At 38.4% G+C, this 26,226-nt stretch overlaps 1 protein-coding gene across 1 annotated transcript in view; it reads left to right on the top strand.

Moving 5' to 3' along the window:
* Window positions 1-26,226, top strand: part of LOC142099215 (calcium-activated chloride channel regulator 1-like) — a 57,394-nt gene that overhangs the window by 2,293 nt on the left and 28,875 nt on the right. Inside the window, exons 3-8 of the mRNA XM_075182435.1 lie at window positions 5,023-5,173; window positions 9,862-9,970; window positions 18,209-18,386; window positions 19,890-20,114; window positions 22,587-22,814; window positions 25,635-25,809. Of these exons, the coding sequence (XP_075038536.1) occupies window positions 5,023-5,173; window positions 9,862-9,970; window positions 18,209-18,386; window positions 19,890-20,114; window positions 22,587-22,814; window positions 25,635-25,809 (1,066 nt within the window). The remainder of the gene's footprint in view (window positions 1-5,022; window positions 5,174-9,861; window positions 9,971-18,208; window positions 18,387-19,889; window positions 20,115-22,586; window positions 22,815-25,634; window positions 25,810-26,226) is intronic.

Below are 26,226 nucleotides of genomic sequence, written 5' to 3'. Positions count from 1 at the left end.
CCCCAGATCTCTGGTGGCAATACAATGCAGATCCATGAATCTCTCATGACAATACAATGTAGCAAATACAATATGACAAAAACAATTCCCCCAAAATCTATTGAGGCAATAAAGTGTAGACCCTAGATATCGGACAGTGAACACAATGCACACCCTAAACCACATTTGGCTTTTCAATGCATAACCCAGAATTTTGGAAGTGAAACAGTCCAGACCCTAGATCTTTGGTGGCTTCACAATGAAGACCTCAGAATTCTCTGGGGATAAAATTGTTAGATTGGGAGACAAGGATTTCCATTGCAGTGGAAGACAGTAAAAACAATCCTCAAAACAGAATGGAACCTGCAGATGGTCAGGCATTTATCCTTTGCAGATTGACAGCACAATGGTGCATATACACAATAAAGGACACCTGTGCCTCTGCTAGTACGACCATATCATTCCAGTATTCAAAAGCTATTTCAATTAAAACATTTTTTTACATGGATATGAAACTAGCAGTTAAAGTCATGTGATTTTTTCCCCCCATACCTGTAAACTCACATGAGCATATGTCAAGCTGACTTCTGAATTGCTCTCCCAAAAGCAAAAAAGTAATTTAACTGAAAAACATATGACAAAAAGGAGATAATATAGGAGATGATAATTTAAAACTAAAAAAAAAGAACAATATGCATTCATGTTACAATCAGATACTGATCAACACTGATTCATGCTATGTAGAACTTTGTACTGACACAATGATGTATCTAAGTCAAGATGCAAATATCTATAATAAATTATCCTTGATGTTACATGTGGTGAAACAAGGTATTGATATCAACCTAATCAGTTTGTCCCTCGTTTCTCACAAAATGTGTTATAGCATGTACTTTTTATAGCCCTTGCTTTTGTTCACCAGCCTAATAGAATACCACTGCAGTGTCTAATTACATGTGGATAAGGGGACAGATCATTGTAAATATGTATATTGTTTATTGTATATTGGTGATGTGGCAGTGAGGTTGTTATTTATTGTCTTTAAAGTGAATCCAAGTGGGTTATGGGTAAAGGTCAGGTGGTGTCCAGGACACAGGTGAGGGGGCTGGAGCTGCATTCATTCTCCCCCCTCCTTCCTCTACAGGAAGCATGGAACAGCTGGGGACCCTGTGACATCACAAAGTAGTGTAAGAGGTTAATTTTAGGAGGGGCTGACTGCTACCCTGTCATTGGAGGTGGGGGGGAAGCCAATATGTATCCATTGTTCTCCACAGGACTAGTCCAGATGTCTTGTCTGCGTCCCAGCAGGGGGCTTCTGTGGAAGCACAGCTAATTTCCACTCACCCCTCCAACCCCCTGATCTAGGACCTACCAATGTTTAAAGAGTGAGAGACCTAGGGGTTTCCCGAGGGAGAGGAAAGCACTGTGGAAATTTGACACATAGATATAAGGAGCCACTCCAAGGGGGAAGGGAGGGGGTGTTCATTATGGGCTCTGAGATTTCATTAATGGAAGGTGCAAGATCTGGTTTTTGAGTTGTCATTCTCTACCAGAGTCTACATATGCAGCTGAGAGAGATCCATGGGTCGTCAAGTCTGGACAGCCAGGTGTCTATAACTCCTTAAGCTAGTGGCGTAAGGGACAGATGATGTGGTAAACCTGCCTGGCATTTATTTACTGTATGTACACAATAATCTAGTGATTGTTTTATTTAAAATAAATGTATTGCTTTACTTTATTTACCTGAGTGACTGAGAACCCTAGAAGGTACTGGGTAGACTTCCCTGTGATAATGAGACACCCGTGGGTGGCCAGCCAGCATGAAGTGGGTAGCATTGGGCCAGAAAACACGGTATCTTCACATTACTATATATTTTATGTATTTACAAAAATCACAAGTATAGACCTTTTTGTCCAAATCTTGTGTAACAAACATGAAATTGTATTTAACAGAAGCTGGAAGTCATTAGGTGAGTAATATAGTTATGGCTTGAGAGCGTACACTATATAGTATGCAGTAAAATAAGATAATAAAAGGTTATGTCAGGTTGTGGCATGAAGACAAAACAGTAGCACATTTATTTAAAGGAATTTTACAAGACTTTTAAAAGTCAGTGTTTTCAGGAACATTAAGAAATTGCAGCTGAAATAATGAATACTTGAAAACATTTTAAAGGGAGATTTCATAGATTATGTTTCTTAAAAATCTTTTCTGACAAAATAAACCAAAGTTATTCCTATTTTCATATACTATTTGGCTGCTAGTTGTACTGTATCATTGCAAGTGGCCACACATACACATTGAGCAGGTCATGGTTCATCTGCATGTCAGATATGCACATTTTGATATTTAAGATTCTTTTGGTTTTAAGGCTGTGTGGATTACTGATATTTTCAGGTGTGCCAGATATCACCACAAAGCATGGACTACTATCTTTTCAATATACAATACACTGTAGTATTTGGCCTCTCAAACGTGGCGCATATGATTCCTGAATGCAAAGAGATACCTGTTGTATTTCATTCATTGAATATATAGCATTTTGAACAACTTAAAAGCCCCACAGCATCCTGCAAAACCAGCAACACCTTCATATATAATAAAACAATAAAATCACTGGTGAACCAGCACAAACGATCATATGCAACCATCTATTCCCTGGCCCTTGATCCTTATGTGAGACAATCAGAACATAAACACTCATCAAAATGGAAGCAGAGATGGGGCTGCTAATCACAATAATCCACTTACTCTATATATGTAATCAAACATGAATGAAGAATAATAAATACAATCATGTGAGTCAGTGGCGGAACGCCCCGATCGCCCCCCCTAGTAAGGGCTTGCTGCCGGCGGCTGCACAGTATGTGCAGGTCCGTTCAGCAGTGACAGTGTGCTGCCCGGCTGCTCTGATTGTGTTTTAAACACAATCAGAGCAGCGGGGCAGCACACTGTCACTGCCGAGCGGACCTACACATACTGTGCAGCCGCCGGCAGCCTTAGAAATTAGAAAGGGGGCGGGGCCTAAATCGCCCCCCCCCCCTAAAATCGCCCGGGGTAGAACAAATGTCTGGGTCCGTCCCTGATGTGAGTTAGAAAAAAAGTAAATTTTCACTCCAATATGTAATCTTTACAGTCCTATGCAGAAGTCACCCAAAAATTCAGACAGATCCGCAATATCAGGTTTTCTTAGGGTCTCCTCCCAAGGATTGTATATGCAAAAAAGACTAGATCAGTTGGAGACCACACATAAAAGAGGACTGTACACTTATCCCTGATACTCGCAAAGAAGGAAGCCGGCTTGCCTAACATCATCGAGGGGATTATATTTCTATATGCGCATTTCCATCTACATTAGGGTAAGAGTCCATTCTCCTAGATGTGGTTAAGTCTCCAGCTGGGGATTTAGTTTGTTTTTAAAGTGTTGTGTATCTTTTATTGGCATAAATGGTAAAAGGATAATACACTATTGGTGGCATTTTTTCTTATATATCAAGTGAAGCAGACCTAGGGGGTAAATGTATCAAGCTGAGAGTTTTCCGGCGGGTTTGAAAAACCAATCAGATACTATCTATCATTTATTTAGTGCATTCTACAAAATGACAGCTACAATCTGATTGGTTGCTATAGGCAACATCTCCATTTTTTTAAAACCCGCCGGCAAACTCTCAGCTTGATACATTTACCCCCTAAACAGGGAATTCAACCTATAATCAGCCTGAGGAGAGAACATAAATGTTTTACAACGCTGACTTGTAATTGACCTCTTTTGAACAAATACAAGTGGGAAATCCAGACTACATGTTCCATGAGGAGGATATATGATCCATATATATAACGCTGATTTATAATTAACATGTTGTAAGTGAATTCACAAGAGGGTGAGGTGTGATTTATGTGGTGCATATAGCTATTCATTGTCTTATATATTCACCACACCTATTGTGAGAAAAGGTTTTTGGAACGTACAGATACATTTTTCAGTCATAAGGAGTTGGACTATGATATATTTTGCATATACGATCCTTGGGAGGAGACCCTGAGAAAATCTGATATTAAGGATCTGTCTGGGTGACTTCTGCACAGGACTGTACGGATTATGTATTGGAGTGAAAAGTGACTTTTTTTCTAACTCACGATTGTATTATTTATTCTTCATTCATGTTTGCTTACATAATAGAGTAAGTGGATTATTGTTATTAGTAGCGCCATCTCTGTTTCCATTTTGATGAGTATATACCTTCTATATGAGCCATATACATCCCTTCCAGGTCATTTAGATATCACATTTGGCAAAACAAATCATAACACATTATCTATTTTTTAGCTCCTGGCATTTGTCTAATGTGAATATTAAAATTGGATGTATAACAATATTTCTGTTGCAGGACCTTACTTTCTATAAAAGTAGCAATTACTACATTTGTTGAAGAGCTTAGCTTGCAAGAAAGCCATTGTTTTTTGTTGGCTTTTCCTCCCACAGAACTCTTCCTTTGAGGTAGCTATCCAAACATTTAACAACTAGGAGGACATGGCCAGACATGATTGGTTGGATAGTATGAACTCATTGAGGACACTGTAATTGCATACAGAAGTTGGGCTATATGTAATTATGCATATATATAGATAAGCAAGTCTTGTTCATTGTGTGAAAACCTTCGCATTCACCAGGAGATAAAACAAAAGTTAAAGCATAACCTCTATGACCTAACGTGGGTATGTACTCTAAAAGTATTTCAGTTTCAACGATGTTGTGCACAGGTGTCTTTTAAAGAACAATGTACTTGTTTTATTGTTTCAATGTTTGTACTGCAGTTACGTTTACTCTTTGGGAAAAACCGTGTTTTGTTTTGCTTTTATAGTGAGCAACACTTTTGTGACTTCAATATTTGTAGAGTTGGTAGGCGGGAGTAGGCAAAAGTGAACTTGTAGATTGCCAAGTAGGCAATAATAAATCATATGATTATAGTAAAACCAATTTTTGGCTTGACTACAAATTTAACTTAACTGAAAGGAACATTTGATATTTTTTGTTTCAACAGGCGGATATTATTATTACAAATCCTTTCCTGAAATACGGTGATGACCCATATACTTTTCAGTATAAAGGTTGTGGAGAACAAGGAAAGTACATTCATCTAACACCTAATTTCTTGTTAAATACCAGCCTGACGTCACTGTATGGATCACCAGGTAAAGAAAATATATTTGTTTGCTTATGTTTTGCTTTTTAATACCACTGTAGTTGCATATTTTATATTTAGCTGTCAACAATTTGATTCTCCTGGTCAATTCAAAGTATTATATATTTGCTTCCCAAATGTTTGTCCCATTAAACCTCTCAAGATACTAAAATGAGATAAGATAGGCAACATCTCATCCTTCTTGGTCATGCTTGAAAGTGTCTAGGGTTACTTATCTATTTGGTGTGTCATTCCAATTTTTCCATTGGGAAATTGGGATTATCCACATAAAATCTGGACTTTTGGGTTTATGCAGTGGTGTTTTTTAATATTAAAAAGCAACATTTTACCACTACTTTTGTTGTGTTTGCCGAGTGTCCTCAGTTCTTTTTTGTATCTATTATAGCTTAGATGGGACTAAATATAAAACAAAAAATATAAGTAGACGTAATATGAAAAACTTTCCATCTCATGAAATGGTATATGTCTGACATTTTCTGTAATGTTGCTATCTAGCTCATTGCAAGCTATTGTTCTCTGACAACTATTTTATGCATTGACAGATTCCCCGCAGCATTCTTTAACAGGTCTACAGACAGGAATTGTGATGTGCATAGAAAAAAACACAACCCAAAATCAAACTCAAATTTCAAATAATGTAAATTCTAAATGTAAATTCTGAAACTTCATGAATACCATTATAGAACTTTTATATGAATCAACTAGCACATTAGATTTAGCAGCCTTTTTAAGATTTACTGAGCATGCACATTTCAGCCTGATTCATTTTCAGACGTAAGTCCATTTGTGAGCTGTATCTTCAGTGAAATAGCTCGGCGCAGGCTCAGAAATGGACCTTACGCCAATAAATGCAATTGCATGCAATTCATGTCTGAAAGCAAATGACCCTTATGACTGCCTATTTGAATGGCGGAATGGGAAGGACTTGCCAGCGCAAATGCCGCTGATCCAAGTTCTGAGTTGCTCTTAGAGACTTGTTTTTAAGCCATATCATTTGCACCAGCTACAGGGCAGCTGTAAGTGCTGACTGATAGTGATGACTGTCATGGCATCATCTTTGTTTTAAAATCTGCACGTACGGGTGGCACTAGCTAGTACAGAACATGTGTATGCATGTAAGATAGACCATAAAAATGCATTGTATGAAGAGTATGCATTAAGTGCACCCTGATTTATATATTTATTATTTAAAGAAATATAAAAAAAAATAACAAAGATTTTTATTAATAATTCTATTATTAAAAGTTGCTATTTTTTTGCACATGCATTCTCATGTGACTTTTTATTGCACATATGCATGTGCGTATCCCATACTTACCAACCTTTTGTTCTTCAAATCCAGGAGTCTGAGGAGCAGATGGGCGTAACGGGGGGGGGGCTCCAAAATGTGCATCATTTTGGACCCGCCCCCATGACGTGATGACGCAAAACGTGTCATTTGACAGCGGGGGCGGGGCCAAAGGCCGCGATTCACCGGGAATCGCGGCGTTTGGGATTTAATTCTCCCCACTTCACTAGGAAGTGGGCAGAATTATCCAGATGCGGGAGATTGCCACACTCGCCCGGGAGTCCGGGAGACTCTCGCAAAATGTGGGAGTCTCCCGGACATTCCGGGAGAGTTGGCAAGTATGGCGTATCCTGCTCTCTGCTCTGTCTGTCTACATAAAGCAGGTAATGTTTAACCAGTGCAAACTTCTATCCAGAATCAAATGGAAACATATATTGAGAGTCGCTTGTATTTTAATACAGTTGGGACGGAACTCAAGTTCCTTGCTTTTTTTTTAAATGTAAGTTGGGTCCAACGATGAATCGGGCCCTTCATGTTCTAATCAGGGTTGTTGTTCTCATTGTTCTTCTAAGGTAAAATATATGACATATATATAGATGTACCATAAGTAATTGTATTGAAAGACGGAGTAGTCTTTATTGAAGCATACAGATCTCCTGTCTCATTAGTTAGCTAGAACTAGAAAATGTACACTTTTGCAATTAAAAAGAAATGAATTTGACATAGCTGGAAAATTCTATGATGTCTGCACTGTGACTTGTGGTCCTTTGCTCAATGTACCCTAAAGTATGCTCCATCAGTGTGGCATGCTTTACAGTGTACAGTCATGGCCAAAACTTTTGAGAATGACACAAGTATTGTTTTTTTTACAAAGTTTGCTGCGTCAGTATTTTTAGACATTTTTCTCAGATGTTGTATACTGAAGTAAAATTAAAGAAGTAAAATTTCATAAGTGTCAAAGGCTTTTATTGACAATTACATTAAGTTTATGCTAAGAGTCAATATTTGCAGTGTAAACCCTTGTTTTTGAAGACCTCTTCAATTAGCCCTGGCATACTGTCAATCAACTTCTGGACCACATACTGACTTATGGCGGCCCATTCTTGCCTAATCAATGAAAAATGATTTTTTCAGAATGTGTGGGTTTCTGATTGTCCACCTGCCTCTTGAGGATTAACCACAAGTTCTCTATTGGATTAAGGTCTGGGGAGTTTCCTGACCATGGACCCAAAATTACGATGTATTGATCCCCGAGCCACTTAGTTATCACTTTTGCCTTATGTCAAGGTGCTCCATCATGCTGGAAAAGGCATTGTTCATCACCAAACTGTTCCTGGATGGTTGGGAGAAGTTGCCCTTGGAGGATATTTTGATACCATTCTTTATTCATGGCTGTGTTCTTAGGCAAAATTGTGAGTGAGCCCACTTCTTTGGCTGAGAAATAACCCTAAACATGAATGGTCTAAGGAGGCTTTACTGTTGGCATGATACACGACTGATATCAGCGGTCACGTTTCGTTAGACAAGCATTTTTCCAGATACCACAAACAATCTGAAGGGATTCATCAGAGAAAATGACTTTACCCCAATCCTCAGCAATCCAAACATTGTACCTTTTGCAGAATATCAGTTTGTCCCTGATGTTTTTCCTGGAGAGAACTGGCTTCTTTGCTAGCCTTCTTGACACCAGGCCATCCTCCAAAAGTCTTCACCTCACGGTGCGTGCAGATGCACTCACACCTGCCTACTGCCATTCTTGAGCAAGCTCTTCACTGGTGGTGCCCCAATCCCACAGCTTAATCAACTTTAGGAGACAGTCCTGGCGCTTGCTGGACATTCTTGGGCGCCCTGAAGCCTTTTTCACAACTATTGACCCTCTCTCCTTGAAGGTCTTGATGATCCGATAAATGGTTGATTTGGGTGCAATCTTACTAGCAGCACTCGCCTGTGAAGCCCTTTTTGTGCAAAGCAATGATGACTGCACATGTTTCCGTGCAGGTAACCATGGTTAACAGAGGAAGAACAATGATTGTTGACACCACCTTCCAATTAAAGCTTCCAGTCTGTTATTCTAACTCATTTAGCATGACAGAGTGATCTCCATCTTGGTCCTCGTCAATATTCTCACCTGATAATCAGCTGGTTCTTTTGTGGCAGGGCTGAAATGCAGTGGAAATGTGGGATAAAGTTCATTGTCATGGCAAAGAGGGACTTTGAAATTAATTGTAATTCATCTGCTCACTCTTCATGACTTTCTGGAGTATATGCAAATTGCCATCATGAAAACTGAGGCAGCAGATTTTGTGAAAAATAATATTTGTGTCATTCTCAAAACTTTTGGCCATCACTGTATATTATCGCATAGTGTAATCTGTAATACAACTTCAGTACTGATAGAATTCTGTCAACTTTGTCAGATGACTGAGAAAAGGTGTTTTAGTACATTAACTATTAAAGGTTCCCATTGTTATGCACGTTTAGTCGCTATCCAATAACGATTGTTGAATCCCGATGTGTGGTTCCAAGCACAAAGTATTTTAATAGCCAAAAGTAGCAGAATAACAATGCGAAATAAAACAAGTACAGCCATTACTTTTCGCAGGCGTTCTGGATCCAGTGAACAGTCATTCAGGTCTGAAGGCTGTGGTCAAGAAGACTGCTCACTAGGTGCAGGGCCCCTGCTTATATGCAGTCAGTGAATACAGTAAAACAATGCAGATGATGTGGCTTGCTTTTATTGGACCAGGCTTCAGGAAGGTCCAGGGTACTGCAGGTCATAGGCCAGTTCAAGCCAAAATATCCAAAGGTGGGGGTCAACTCTCCAGGAGATGTGCTCCGACTTTCCCGCCACTTTAAACATTTATTCCCTAACATCGCTAACTAGAGTATGCAATGTGCGATTTCTTCCGGGAGATGAACCGGACAACTGCTGATGAATAGGGGATTAAAATGATGCGAAACATGACATAGTTTCTGCAAGCTGAACCTTTGATTTCACTTATATGCATATAACTTATAATACTAAACATAAATATTGCTATATTTTTCGACATAAATAACTATATGTTGCAACTGCAATTAATGTGTACTAATTACAAATGTGTATGTTCGTGTGAATGTGTGTAAAAGTGTAAAACTTGTTATTGCCACGTGTTGCAGCTGGATACGCCCTTCCACACCGTAGCGTGCTCTACGCATAATTTCAGACAAAGACAACCAAATCTCCTCAATATTAATTGAAATGACTTTATCCAATTTGCTGACTTAGACACCATGAAGTAATGTTTACTATTTCAGCAACACCTAAAAATCTATACTTTATATTAGCCCATTACCTCAGTGCTGACATATAATGCATGTATTTTTATTTTGTTTGCTTATTTATACAGGAAGAATATTTGTCCATGAATGGGCACATTTTCGATGGGGTGTCTTTGATGAGTATAACACTATTTCACCATACTACCTTTCTGGAGATCATAAAATAGAAGCTACAAGGTAACATGCAAATTTTTATACCTGAATAATAATAATAACAACAATACTACTACTACTACTACTACTACTACTACTATTAATAATAATAATAATAATAATTGTATGCTGTATGTCACCCTATAAATAGAAAGTATGGATTCCATTGACAAAGGCTCAATTAGGAGGCCGGCAACATGTGCCAATAGTAAGCTTACTGAGGGACATTTATGAAAACTGCTGCAACATTTACTGTGAAAAAAAGGTCTTGTATTCAAGAGTAGCAACCAATAATGCATTTGCTTTCGTTTTCTCTTTTGTACTAGAAAAAGTACAGTCAAAATTGGCTAAAATTGGTTAAAGTTAGGGTTAGAGTTTTTGTCAAGTGTTAGATTATAGCAGCAGCTTAGATAGAATATATTTAAGCTTGAATTTAAGGCACATGTGTCTTTCTTCAACCTCACTAATACAATGGTATGTAACTATATGGACTTATCAGTTTTTATTATGTTAGACAATTCATCCAATAAAATCTATTTTTATTTCCAATGCACATTCTTGTTTTGTAGTCATATAAACAGCAACATTGGTGTATGTTGCAGATATCTATGGCAACAGTACAGCATCAGTACTACACAATTTATATAAAATATTTTGGCTCTAATTGAGATTAAATAATGCATGTTATTTAATTTACTTATTTGGTAATGTTAGTAATATTGTTATTTTAGACAAAGTAATAAAAGTAAATATTGTTATAATATAAAGTAGAATCTGCAAAGACGTATGTACATTTTCAATTGTTTAAAAAGTATTAACATACAGTATAATGTGTAACAAACATCATGTCTTGTAAAAACACAAAGGAATATAAAGTGAAACAACTATTACTATTCTTTACCACATGTACCTTCTGGGGGATGAGTCTATGTTATTGAAGCAACTACATGGTCAAGAGAGGGTGTAATAAAAGTGTAAAAGTGTATGTAATCTTTATTGTGGAGCAAGGAAATCCTAGTGAATCCCGTGTTATTTGAGGAGAATAATATAGCAAAGTGCTGTTGATTGTGATATGTGGGTTAAACCCATAATGAGGAGCATTAGTAGCCAGGAAATTGCTTTATACTGCTAGCTGATAAACGTTTAATCCACTTGAGGAAAAGAAGGAGTGGATTGAGTTGATATTACGTCATGGCAGAAAATGCATATTTACTTATGTTGGTTTCATTGCAAATGTTTTCTATGCCTTATGTTTGCTAACGTTAAAATGACTGTGTTATAACGTAATACATATTTTTGTGGTTAGTTATTTTCGCTAGATAGATATTGTAGAACTCTTTTAGAGGGTAAAGAGGTACCTCTTAGTCACTGTATATCAGAGAGACTTGTTTATATGTAATAGAAGAGATACTAGATAGTAGTGTTTACCAGTTTTATGCAAGTGTTTTGTTTGAACTGCAAAAGTTTATTTTTGATACAAAATTCCCAAAAACTCCTTCAGAAGCTCATCTATGAATGTGCCGGTGGGACTTCTAAAGACCAATCTGGTGTGGTTATATATTATTTGTGTGTGCCTGTGGTCCACTGTAGAGGGGTGGAGGGGTCTTTGGTCTCCCTCTGGTGGTGCTACAGCCTAGGCATTACCCAACGAAGACCCTACAGTACCCAGACCAAGGTGCAGGCACTGAGTGACACGTGATATGAGGTAAAAAATTAATTTACAGACAGGACTCACAAACTGATACATACACCATAGCCATGAAAGCTGGTGTTAATTGAAGCACTACAGAGATCTGAGTCAACAACTCAGAGTTGCTACAATAGATGAGCGCCATGGCGGACTTGTCGTAGGAAGAGATATACAGCTAGTGCAAACAACTCTCGAGAGATGCAGGCAGTTGTTTCACATTAGCTGGTGAATTATCCCAGGATACAGACTTAGAGATTGCTAACGTGACCACAAAACGGACATGGATGCCTAGGCATATAGTTTTAGATAAACGTGGTGATAGTCAGACCCTGGCGCATACTGTACTATTGAAGGTTTAAACCAGATTGGATAGGGACTTACTCCCCACTGCTAATTTGGATGGTGAAGGACGTCATTGGAGTATAACTTTGCCCATTAGGCCCTTCAAAGATGTCAGAGTTGCTTCTGAGTTGAACCACATTCATGTGGGAAAAGAATTGCTCCAATGTACAACTTCCAGATACTTGGAGGCGAGAAAACTCATCTTTAGGTTCCAGTGAAATATCTGACACACAGAGTCAAATGTTCCTGGTGGCCATGAATAACATTGTGGAATAATTGGGGAAATCCCAGCAGGATGGTGGATATAGATGTTTAAGACCTTTCTCAGGTGTCCAACATGTCCGACTGGAGAAGATATCTATGAGACATGGAAAGACACTTCCATCTTGTGTATAGAGGAGTGGCACTGTCCTGAAATGGTCAAGAAGCAAAGATTAATGGAGAGTTTGCAGGACTCAGCGATGGAAATTGTACATGCTATTCACCGGAGTAAACCACAGGCCATGGCCTGGGATTATGTATACGTGTTGGAGAGAGAATTCGGAACATCTGAAAATACTATCGACCCGCTATATAAACTGAGAAGCACATCTCAAGAGTTAGGGGTGAGATTATCTAAATATCTATATCGATTAGACAAAGATTAGATATATCGAATTGTAGAAAAATGGGGAATAACCTTTGCTGAAGTGGATGAGAGTCACATACAACAGTTATTAAGGCTAGCATTATCCTTCGATCCAGTTGCTTTAAAACTAAGAAGAAGCTATGTCAGGAAAACTGCACCCATGTTCAACCAGTTGATACACAAAGCAGGAAAAAGCTTTAATTGATGTCAGAGTTCGGGTAACCAAGAAAGCCAAAGTGGTCAGTGTAAAATTTGAACACAATGGGAAAGTTTCTAAAGATTCTCTGTGCCGAAAAGAACAAATAGACCAACTGATAGCTATTCAACTGGCCACAGAGGCCCAAGGCGCTCCAGTCGATCAGTAAAGGGGGGTGACCAAAGGAAGTGCTTTGAATGTGGCTGGGTGGGACATATAGCCAGGAGGTGTCCTAGCAGTTGGGATCCAAGAACACAAGCGGAAAAGACATGTCACCCTAAGCCGTCATCTGGAAACGCAGAAGGGGGACCTGAAGACCCCAAGTTACCCCCCATAGAGTCAGTGTAAACACCATGGGGAAACTATCGAATACATGAATTAGACTGCTGTCTGGCTTAATTGATCCAGTGTCACATGTTCCTGCCCTGATTAATGGAAAGAATGTACTACCAACTAGATAGTGGGTCACAGGTGTCCATTGTATTTGAAAAGTGGTTTTGGGAGAATCTGTCTGACATGGAAGTACAGCCATTTTCTGGTCTAAGTGAACAAAGTGAAGTGTAGCCAGTGTTGAGAAGGATATGCCATTAGTTGCCTTGTTTATGTCCTGAGCCAGAAGAGGAAGAAAGAAATGTGTACCTTATTGTGGGCCCAAACGCACACCTGTTCAACACCTTAGCTCAATTTGGCCAAGAAACAAGCAGGATAGAGTATCATCAGATGCTAACCATCCACCCTTTGTGCCTAGCAGCTTTTCGAAAAAAGTAAACAGAGGAAGCTAGCAAGGTACATGTAGTAGATGTACTGTCTACAGCATTGCATTGAGTGATCGGATGTTGACCCTTCAGAGTTGGATTCACTAACTAAAGAGATGTTAAAAAGGGGAGAAGTGTTCTTGGTAGAAAATTGGGAGCTAGGATTGGCCAGAGGAGTGCACCATAAGATTCGGGTCCCTTTTGGTAAAGATGCAGATGATTATCCCCTGCCGATCTGTATGATGCGCGAAGCCATTTAAAGGGTTTGTTAGAAAATTATGTAATAGAGAAATCAGAGAGATCCTATGCTTCCCCTATAGTGGCAGTTAGGAAGAAGAGTGGTGACATACAGATGTACATGAACTTCTGTAAGAATTGTATACCTAGATGATGTAATTTTTTTCAGGAAGGCGTTAAGAGAGCACAATGAAAGACTGCTTAAAGTACTCGATCGTCTGAGAAACAAATTTTCGTTGAATGACCGTAAGCTGTACCAGAAACAAGTGAAGTATATGGGGCACATTGTCAGGAGGGAGGGAATCTCCAATGATCTAGCCTAGATAGAGGCTGTGACGGAGTGGCAATGGCCTACAAAACTGAAAGGACTGTGATCTTTCTTGGTATTCTGCAGATATTACAGGAAGTTTGTCCTAGGTCATTCTAGAGTAACCAGATCACTGAAAGAGCTGACCAAAGGCTGCCCTCAAGCAAATGGACAGATTAGGATGCCGGAAAATAAATATTATCTTTGGGTCAACTATTTTTTTAGAGAGAGATGAATGGCAGAGTGTAAGAATGCTTTAAGGAAGCTGAATATAATGCATGTGGATGCATCCTTCAAAGGACCGGGAAAGTGCTGTATCAGGAGCACTGAGGGAAGTTGAAGGCCATACATTATGTAACCCGAGGATTGTCATCAAGTGATAAAAATTACCTGGTGCACAAGTAGGAGATTCTGGCATTGAAGTGGGCCATTGTAGATTGACTGCATGACTATTGGTATGGTGCCACTTAAGAAACCGCCAATAATCGCTTGACTTATATTCAGACTACAGTGAAGATGTATGTCACCAGGCATAGGTGGTTGGCTGCCCTTGCTGTGTGTGATGTCACGTTGAGATACCAACCTGGAAAGGGTAATATAGATGCTGGCGCTCTTTAGGCTAGCATGGAGGCAAGCTGAGTCGGCCAAAGTATAGTAGGTGGTTGTGGCAGCACCCGAGGTCCAAGGCATGTGTCAAGAAGGGAGAGAAGTAGTACCACCAGTGTATGCATCATGGTATTATAAGGTACTGAAGCGGTATTGCCCAAAAAGTATTGTTTGCTTAGTCAGCTGGAGCTTGGCAACCTGCATAAAGTCAATAAGACGCAGCTGAAGAACGACCAACGAGAAGACTTGTCTATAGGAGCTGTGCATTGGATGGTGAAAAACCACGAAAGATTAGGGCTTAAAACTCTCATAACTGAGGAAGGTGCTTTATTGCACATGCAACAATGCCTTTTGATAGGAAGGAATCCTCTATACAGAAACCTCTCACAAGGATGGCAGACTAAGGAGACAATTGGTTCTGCCCAAGAAACCCAGGGTGGTAGTTCTAAATGCACTACATGATCCACTGGGACATTGGGTGTCGATAAGACTAATGGGCTTATTGCTGATCGATTCTACTGGCCCAGAATGGAGTCCGAGGTAGAAAAGTATTGTAAAACATGTGGAACATTTATCTTAAGAAAGACATTGCCTGCGAAAGCTGAGGTCTTGAAGAACATCTCAAGTGATGGGCCGTTATGTATTAACTTCTTGTCTGTGGAGCCTGATGAGAGAAGATGCATGGGAGTAGACATATCAGCCAACTATTACATACCTACAATTGTACTAAAAATGAGTCTACAGGGTACTCACCTTACCTGCTCATGTTCGGAAGAGAAGCACATTTACTAGTTCATGTTTCAGAGTCAACAACACCCCACACTTGGGGGAGTACCGCCTACAATATGTCCAGCAATTGAAAGAAGAGTTAAAGGAAGCACACACAGACTGGCTCAGGAAGTTTCCACCCAGTCAGTGTTACAAAATACAACCCTGTTATGATATACAGATGGTAAGAGAATGTCCTTGCTGCAGGAGATAGAGTGTTGCTCCGATACTTGGGGATACCTGGAGAGCATAAGCTGGCTAACAGGTGGAGAAAAGAACCCTATAAGGGGGTCTGATTGGTAGACATGCAAGATTCAGAGGTGACAAAGAGGTTGAAAGTATTCCAGGATGAACTGATGAGGAGGAGGAGTGCAAAGAGGATGACTGGGGTTACGACTCTCATGTTAGAGAAATTGAAATTGCCATTTCTGGTCGGGGACCTGTTTGGCACCCGAAGTCTACTGAAAAAGCTTCGGGGAAGCCAATGAATGAGACAGTGCAAAGATTGGAGAGGGTGGCTCCAGAACCTGAAGTGCCAAACAGGCAATTACAAGGCCCACTGGATGAAAGCAATGTTGGGGGGGAATGTCTCTTAGCCCATATCTAACCCAGGCGGAATGCCAGGGGGTAAATGTGTCAAGGTCCAATTTTTCAGCGTGTTAAAATTGCGGTAAATCGTGGGTGATAACCCGCGATTTTAGTCCAAAAGTTCTCAAATATATTAAGCTGCAATTTTTACCCTGATCTTCAAAATCGCTGGTCATCTCTGGCGATTTGCTGCGATTTGATCTTACAAATATGGGGCCCTTCTGGCTAAAGATAAGAAGACTTCAATCAACAAGGGGGCCCTTCTGGCCAGAAGAAATGAAGGATCAAGCATGTACTTTGGGAATTACAAATTTTTTTGGGACTTGGTCAAGCAGAACTTTTGGATACAAATTTATTTGGGACTTGGTTTACAGACATTTTAGGATTAAAAGCTGCTGACAACATCAGTGATGAGTATTTTGGGGATTTATTATTTTTAATAAAAGTATGTGGTATACATTAGGGTGTTTTGTGTCTTTATTGGGGTTTTATTATTATTATTAAATGTATGTGGTTGTAAACAGGGTGTGGTGGTTTATTTAACATTTTCTTTTGTGGAACTACAGGTCCCAGCCTGCCGTGGGTGTCAGGGCATGTTCGCACTTGTGGTTCTCCAAGTGCCAACATGCCCTGGCTACCATGGGTATGCTGGTGCTTGCAGTTATACAAGAATCAGCATGCCCACATTGTTTATGGCACCCTGGCTGGCTGGGACTTGTAGTTCCACAAACCAAAATGGTGTCTGTTTATTTTTTTACATTTATATCGCCGTTATTACCCTACACCCACCGCCCAGATGTGTAGGAAAAGCCCTAGTGCTTTCAGCACACTCCCTAGGGATTCCAGGCCAGTGCTGAACAGCCTGTGGCTGGTTGTCATTATAGCAGGGGGACCCCTGCCACGTGTCCCCCTGCTATAGTGCCACCCACCCCAGGCTGGTTTGCCTAGGGCTGGTTAAGTGGGGGGGAACCCACGCAAATTTCCCCCCCGATTTTCAGCATTGTGATAAGGTACCCAACCCACATATAGAACTGACAGTCGTATCAGCAACGGGTGCCTGAGGGCAGGTGAAAATACATGCTGATGGTGATGACTATCACCAGCACTAGCTAACCACTTCTGATTTGCTGATTGCATATTCACTTCTGAAGCTGATAGTTGCTTTCTTCATTAATTGTCCATATATTACATAAGTTTGTGAGCATATTTTAGCAAGATGTTTTGGTTTTTTTTTAAACATGAGAAGGGGAGTTATTCCGGCTGTATTCAAGAGATTTTATTTTTATATTCCAACCTAATAGTGAATGTGGATTTCGCTACCAAAACAAGTTTAATTTATTGGGTGTAATTGCATCTGATGTATGCCTGATGTTTGCCTGACGCAAACTTGGTACAAATGCTACTGGAGCAGAGATGCATCCACCTGCGATTTGTCCAACTTTGCATATTCGCACAAATTAATATTTTTTGTTAACGCATTCTATGTCTGCTTTTTTTTAGTTCAAATTCTGCATCAGTCCCATAGTTACAGTGTTCAATGTCAGTGTCCAGTGCATCTTTCTGATTCTCTGCTGTCTGCTGTTTCTAAACTCCCCCAGCCAGTCAGTCTGAATTAGAATAGAATGTTAACAAGTTGGTGGTTCAAGTCACTTTGGCTCACTGTTTGAATGACAGTATCACAGATAGTAAAATCTGCAGCTTGTCTAGGAGCTATATGAATGAGAACATATTTAAATCTAAATATTTTCTTTCTGTCCCGGAAATGACACTGAGAGTGCAGGAGCTGTTAAGTTTTAATAACCACTCCAGGCAGTTCTACCCCCTAGCAGAAGGGGTTCACTTTGTTTCCAATTTTGTAGTAGTTTCATGGATGGAAGCCAGATTGATGAGAGTAAAGTAGTTAAGTTTCGGATGGTTAAACAGGTGGTTACACAAGATATTCCAGGAGTTTAGATATGAAGGGAAGTAGTAACGTGAGTCATAGATTACTAAAACTGGTGAGGTCACATGAATTCTTTGAATTAATGCTCTAGGGGAAACATGGGAAATATATGGGTTAAAAGTTTTATTAAATGTTAACTTTCTGCTTAAACCTCATTGAAAACCCTGCTATAATAAATAATCCATACATATTTCCTACAACAGATGCTCTGCCAATGTAAAAGGTACCAACGTAATACAGGAATGTGAAGGAGATTCATGTTTAATACGGATGTGCAACATTGATTCCAACACAGGTCTTTATGAAGAAGGATGCCTCTTCTTGCCTGAGAAAGACCAGGATGTGCAGGAATCTATTATGTATTTACAAGCACTTCCTTCTGTGAGTATCATCTCATCATGTTTGTTCAATATAAATAATTTATTTCAAGGTAGGCTATTGTTGGATTACTATTTGTTTATCTTTAAAGGTCAATTTGCCATGAGGTGACGCAATGTTTCTGGAAAATCTCCTCTAATTTTCCCTTGCAGCCCATAGAAATGAGAGAGAAAATGAGCAGAGATATCTGTACCATATTAGCTGGCAAAATGCGCCGGGTCCACCTTACAGCTTAATGAATCTGCCCTATTGTATCTAAAGGATAAAATATCACACTGCAGGGCCACTTGAACCATCTCCTAAGCCATATGAACTGCTTCCATATCTCCTTGTTCTCGGAGATAACAAGCTTTCATTATTGTGTCTTCTCCTCTTCTGTTTAAGATAGCACAGGAATTGCATTCCCCTATACAAATTGTGTAAAACACAATGATGTCTGGAAAACTTGAATTTTGTAAGAGTAACTGATTTTTTTAACGTTTCTGTGACTTGCATATTATTAATTCTAATCGTCTGCTCTCAAAGTTTACTGAGCAGATCTCTACTCCACTAAAGAGGTATAATAATGCTTTTAGGGAGAAATTGCAGATTACAATAAATCACGATAAACATAATAATAAATTAAGAATAAAATATTAGGAAAACATATAATAAAAGAGATTAAACTTAGATAATTAACAAATACAAAATGTGCAACTCGAGAAGTCAACCAAAAATAAGTTAGATGTGTAAACCTATTTTAATATAGAGTCATAATCTTCAAACATTAGTGTTACAGAAGTCTCCTGTCGCTGCTCTGTGCTGTTAGTGAACTCTGATCCACCCACCATTTATTCTTAGAATGTAACTTCCTACTCATCTCCATTGTGATTCTTTATCCTGACACTGCCAGTCTCACAAGGAGCCCTGCCCTTATTAAGGGACTCACATAAGTTTCCATGACATTGCCACCCTCAAGATCAGCTCCTTTGAGCTAAGATTGTGCTAAACGTGATACAGAAGGCATATGTGTTATTCACTACCCTCTATTTGAACAACAGCCTTTTCACTTTTTCATTCCACAGTACTTTAATCATTTCTTCATTCCATTCCGTCGAAGCAAATTTGTAAATTACTCATCTGAACACACCATTAGCAGAGGTATTTTCTGAATATTTATTATTCATATGTGTATTCTTTCCTATAAATCAATAAATAAAATATACTAGGCTGCTATAAATTGGAAAACACAAAACTTAAGTTGTTCTTTCTAGCTATATACTGCACACTGTTTAGAATGTTGGCAATTATACTAATATATTATTGGTCTGTTTCTGCTAATTTAAACCCATTTCTTTTAATTTAATGTAAAAACTGTGAGGATCCTGCTGAATGTTGTCTGTTGTCAGCATTTTATTAATTAAATGTTTACTGAACATCCTCTAACACTTCTTAGTAGACTGCCCTGAAGATCTGATAAAAATGATTAATACACATTTATGCTGTATTTGTTTTTCCTTTTTCCAGGTAACAGCATTCTGTAATGAGAGTAATCATAACATTGAAGCTCCAAGTTTACAGAACAGAATGTGTAACTTGCGCAGTACCTGGGATGTCATCATGAACTCTACAGATATAAGTTCTACTCCACCAAGGCTTGACACCAAAATCCCTGTCCCTATCTTCACATTGCTGCAATATAAGAACAGAGTAATCACATTAGCATGTGATATTTCAGGAAGCATGGTGCATGTATGTTTACTTTTACCATAATAAGTTTAATAGATACCATGTATTATTGGGATACACCTATGGCCTCATTAAGAGTTGGATGAAAAGAAAATTCAATAAAGGGGATCATCATCATCAATTTATATAGCGCCACTGATTCCGCAGCGCTGTACAGAGAACTCATTCACATCAGTCCCTGCCCCATTGGAGCTTACAGTATAAATTCCCTAAGACACACACACAGACAGACTAGGGTCAATTTTTGAAAGCAGCCAATTTATCTACTAGTATGTTTTTGGAGTGTGGGAGGAAACCGGAGCACCCAGAGGAAACCCACACAAACACAGGGAGAACATACAAACTCCACACAGATAAGGCCATGGTCGGGAATTGAACTCATGACCCCAGCGCTGTGAGGCAGAAGTGCTACCACTTCGCCACCGTGCTGATCATTTATAGTTGGGTATATTTGTATACAAAATGTACATGTAAAATGGGTGTCGCAAAAAATGACCCACTTATGTATTTATGTTGAGTTGCACATATGTAAAGATACATGTATCTCAAAATATTATGTATATATTATCCACATTAAGATACGTTTAAAGTGTGTCAAGATACATTTTATGCATCGTGATGAGGCTACACACTAATAATAATTTATTTTTGAAAGTCTCTTTCCAACACTCCTGGCCATTTGGTGTTGGGGTAATAATGTTTAAAAGTATTAAAAATAGTATTTCTGTTTTTCATTTTTAAGCAACAAAAATGTGACACTACAGGTCCCAGCATCCCCTACTTGAACATGCTGGTGCTTGTAGAACTACAAGTGTGCCCACATACCCAGAGCATACTGGCACCTGTAAAACTGCAAGCACTAGCATTCCCTGGCATTCAGGCCTGCTGGGCCACATGTGAAAATATTGTAAAATATTGTAAATACAGAACTACATATACAATTGATATAGTTCTTTATTTTAAATTAATACTCCCCAATCCCTCATTCACCACTTTATTGTATTCTTGATGTCAAAGGGATCCTATTTTTCAGGTTAACCCATGGGATAGAAAAAAACCCCTGCAGAAACGTTCTGCACTGCTTTTTGATAATGGGAATGGGGCCTGTCTGCAACTAACCATACCAGAGCGGCTTTACTCTAATTTGTTAGATACGGCTAAACTCTACATGGAATCTCTATGAACTTCACCATCATCAACAAGGATCTTTGCTCCAGGGGTTGAGCACACACAAGACATATGTCTGCTGACAGGAGTATCTACGTATGCATCCAACTCTAACTGATTCACAATAATGTTAACACATTCTTATTGTACAGTACTTTGCCTACACTTGTATGCCCCTTTCATTCCCCGTCCTCAAGTCAGGGATATTCAAAAATCTTGACAGATGTATGCTCACACATTTTTTTGTGCGCATATATAATATGGATATTTATATTTTAAGTAAAAAAACGGACTTGCACATAACTCTACGCCCCAAAGGGTACAAAATTTGCAATGCAAGGGGTGCAAATGCTATTTTTTTTACATGCAGGGAAAATACTGGACAGCTTTATTTTTACAGTGCAATTTAAAGTTGAGCTAGGATTTGCCTCTCCCCCACGCAAAACAATTCTTTCAGTATATTCAAATTTGTTCCTTTGCAGCTCAGCATGGATTTGCAAAGATGCAAAAGGTAACTTTATATCTGAATTTACTCTAAATGAGGCCCATTATATCAGGAGTTCATGCATATATCAATGTTATTTCCAGGGCTGATTCTGGGATCTCTAGTGCCCCACCCAGTCCTAGCTTCTACATATCGCAGCACTCGTTCCAATATCTCTGGGGACTAGGAACTTAAGGAGGCACATCACCCATGGCGAAAAAATAAAACTATTCTGCGAAATCAAACTGTCAGGATGCCTTAATAAGCTCTGCGCCCTCTTACCACACTTACCAAGTTTACCATGTTTCACCAGCCCTGGTTATTTCTGTATACAGAATATAAACCTTTTATAAAAATCGCTGTTTTGGAGACATAGATTATGAAAATCTATAGATAATAATGCAACTGGTTAGGCCCTCAGTTTGAATAAATAGAGAGTTGAATAAATAAAATATTTAATTGGTATAAACCAATGTGAAGATATTATAGAGCATGCCTTTATGTTTTGGACATCCATTTCAATGAGATGCTACATTCACACACATCTTCTGCATTTAGTAGCTTTATGTCTGTGACACCCCGCTAATGTATTGGGGTCATGATTGGTACAGGGGAGTAAACACTACCTAGCTGCTAGTGGTATATCTAACAATATTCCTTACTGGAACATCTAAAGAAACTAGGCTACACCAAAAACCACCCATGTCACACCCATTTGTTGTATGGCCATACATGTTTTTAATGAAGTGTAGCAAAATAGTATAGGATCAATATTTGCTTATAACTAGTATACACTTTATAACACCTTATATTTTTTATTTCAGTTTGATCGCATTGGTCGATTATTTCAAGCAGCAGAATTTTTCCTCACTCATATCATTGAGACAGGATCTTATGTCGGGATTGTTGAGTTTTCTACTTTTGCATTCACAACATCTAAACTTGTACAAATAATCAGTGATCAGGACCGTGCAAAGCTAATATCACTTGTTCCCTCTACAATAATTAATGAAGGGTCAGATATCTGCACAGGGATTCTAGAAGCTCTAAAGGTATGTTATTCCTGGAGTCAATGTATTAATCTATGGCTGGGATTTTTAATTTGTGTCTGGATGATATATATGGGATACAAAATGTTCTGGCAGGAAGTTACTTTGGCAAAAGCAGGCAAGCACTAGTGATAACTCGAAAGCTAAATGAGGAAATTACATCATTCTCAGAAGGAGCAGATGCAACTTGTACAAAGGTTAATATATAATACCAGCTGAGAGCAGAAAAATAACCTCAATAAGGCATATAATAGTTTATAAGTGTATGCTGTCAACTAAAGTTTTAAATTTGGCATTCGCAAAGGTCGTCTATAATCACACAATTTGTAATTTAAATGCATTCCTGAAATTTAACAGCAACAACAAAAATAATCATATTACAGTATTAGGGAGATAAAAAAAAAAGCATGCTACATATATAATGATCAATGTTTCCTCCCGTTTGAGTATTATTGATATACGCTGCGGAACATGAAACATTTTTAGCAGAGGCACTTATGACCCGAAAGTACATAGATCACACTAATGCAATTGTAAGTATGGGTGCTGTCCTTTGGACCTACAAAGAAACAGAGCATCAAGTTATTATTTAGCTACTAAACTTTAGCAATATAGCATCAACAAACTACACAGCACTTTACAGATAATGTTTAATCATTCTCATACAAATATTAATCTTGCAGCATTTTCTCCTGAGGAAACACACTGATAAACATACAAACACATAGATAACTTTCCATCTGAAATTGAACCCATTGCTGTAGAAAATTAATAACAAAGATGCCTTCAGATTGATGTTCAGAAAAGTATTAAACGATGTTCATTCCATTTTAATAGACAAACCATTGCATCTCTCTATCTATATATATAAAAATATAAAATAAGAATATAAAAGTTATCTTAGAACAAACATTTTCTTGTTTGAACAAGTGAAGAAAACATTGAGATACTTGCTTCAAAATTAGAAAAGGCTCAGTCTTCCGTCATACAAAAATGTAAATACTAATCATATTAAATGAAAGGGCTTATATTTTTTACTACTCCATGGAGACATTTTAATTGTTCTTGAGTTATTCAAGTAAGAAGATAGTACCAGCTTATTTTAAACCATATGCAGTTTCAAACATTTCTCACCATACATAGTTTTTTTGTTCTCTCTCTGGCATTTGAAGTTCCACAGCATTTAAACTACAGTTTCTTTCTCTCTTTTCTTCTTTGAAGAGAATGTTAACTCATTCCGTCTTATCACATACTCATTATTTGCCCTTGGGAGTGCACATGCCAATTCACACCTCCTGAATATTTTTTTTGTGCTTTGTCCTTGTCCCTTCACGGACAACAATGAAACACAAATAACAATATACAACAATAATAACTCAGATTCTCTACAGAGATATTTGGTCTGTAGGATAACAACATGTCTCTCTTACATGTATATCCGCAACCAATATTAAGTGTACAGTCTCTAAGGTTGCATAAATCACCCTGATCTATGTCCCTGCAACCCATGTAAACCAGCACGTTTAACTTAAATCCTGAAAGGTAAAAAAAAAGTCCTCCTGACCCATGAATCCACAGCCACGGCAAGCTAATCTGCCTGAATCAACTCAGTCTCTAAGTGACTCACTGCTGCCTGACTTATGATCCTGCAACTAAAGTCAGTTTATCAACAAACAATTAACAATGACAAAAGCACAGAGGCAATAAAATATTCAAACATGTGTGAATCACCAGTGGTCAGTGGAGGTGAAAAGTCCATCCAAGAAGTAGCTGGGGACCACAGTTCTAAATTACAGTTTTTATGAACCCCGCATTCCACTTGTGATAAGAAAAATATCCTTACCTATGGATTCGTGTAGTTGAATTAAGGAGTCAGTCCACTGTCTTTGCTTAATCGTGGGTTTCTCTCTATACATCCCAACATTCACTGCTGCCAAAAACCGTTAAAGAAATCTCTTGAAATGATCAGCATTGGAATACAGCTTTAATGAAACAGAGATTACAATGAGTGATACAGGGACTTCCATGCACTTATAATGTCTTATTCATGCACAATCAATTAATGGCATTACTTAATTTACATTATACTATGACATAAGACAGTAGACGGTGGTCTTCTCATGAATAAATCATTATGTAGTAGCATTTCGTTCTCTCTTATTCATTGGTATAAGTTACCATAAGAAAACATCCTTTGTTCTTGAAGTTTTCACAGATTCAGTCAAGTTGGTTACTGAAAGGAAATAAGATAATACACATCTGTGTGAGCAGAACAGAGAATAATGCATTCATAAATATTGTTAATATATCTGTATTATCCTAAAAAGCAAAATAAAAGATAAGTTCAATCCTTACAATAATTTAAATTAAAACAGTTAATTCTTGCCTTATCACTTTGAATAAAATATTAACCAAGATTAATTATTTTTTTAGAAAAACAATTAATTTTTAAATCTATTTTTCGAGTGCAATTGCTAGCCCAAATCTGGACTTACAGTTTCACTTTGCATGTGCAAGACAGTTAGCTGGCTCACCCAAGCAAATATGTATAGAGGCTGACCTGATAGAGCACTAAGTATGGATGGGCAGGTGATTATCATTCAGCTGCCCCTGCATGCTTTCTTGATAAATTGCAGTGATAACCGGTCAATCATCCTTATTATTGCAGTATGATGAATAGACCCATTGAGCAAGTCAATAAAATGAAGCTGAGGAATTCACAAATGGGTACTGTCTGTATGAGTAGGGGGAGAATTAATATTCACAAATTTACCTTCTGGAATGTAAAATGTATCTAAAATATTTTTCTCATTGTATATCTAGGTAAATGAAAAATTTAATGGCTTCTCAGCCGGCACTGAAATAATATTGGTAACAGATGGAGAGGACAAGCTTAAGCAGTGCTTTGGTAGCATATCAGACAGTGGTGCAATAATTCATATAATAGCACTTGGGTCTGAGGCATCACAGGAACTTGGACAGATTGCAGATATGACTGGTAAGTTTAGTGCAGTGGTAGGCAACTAGTGGACCCCTCCCCAATAAAATGGCCCTCTTTGATCCTCTAAGGATATTGATATCAGAGTGAGTTCAGTTTATTGACACAGACTACAGAACATCATATTTTTATTTCTTAATTGATTGGTAATCACCAGCTTGCATAGCCAAGCCACAGAGGACAAAAATGGAACTTCAATATAAAAATCACTTAATAAGGAGTTGCGCCACCACATGCGGACAGTTCATATGCGCCTTGGCATTGAGTTTATCAATGTTTGGAATTCTGTAGGAGGAATGCAGCGCCATTCGTCCTCAATAAAATCACTTAGCTGACTTCTCAGTGATGGTGTTGGAAAATTCTGTCTCAGATGTCATTTAAGAATATCCCATAAATGCTCAGTTGAGTTCAGATATG

Source organism: Mixophyes fleayi, chromosome 8 (assembly GCF_038048845.1).
Source record: "Mixophyes fleayi isolate aMixFle1 chromosome 8, aMixFle1.hap1, whole genome shotgun sequence".
Lineage (NCBI taxonomy): Eukaryota > Metazoa > Chordata > Amphibia > Anura > Limnodynastidae > Mixophyes > Mixophyes fleayi.
This window is presented reverse-complemented; position numbering and strand designations above follow the sequence as displayed.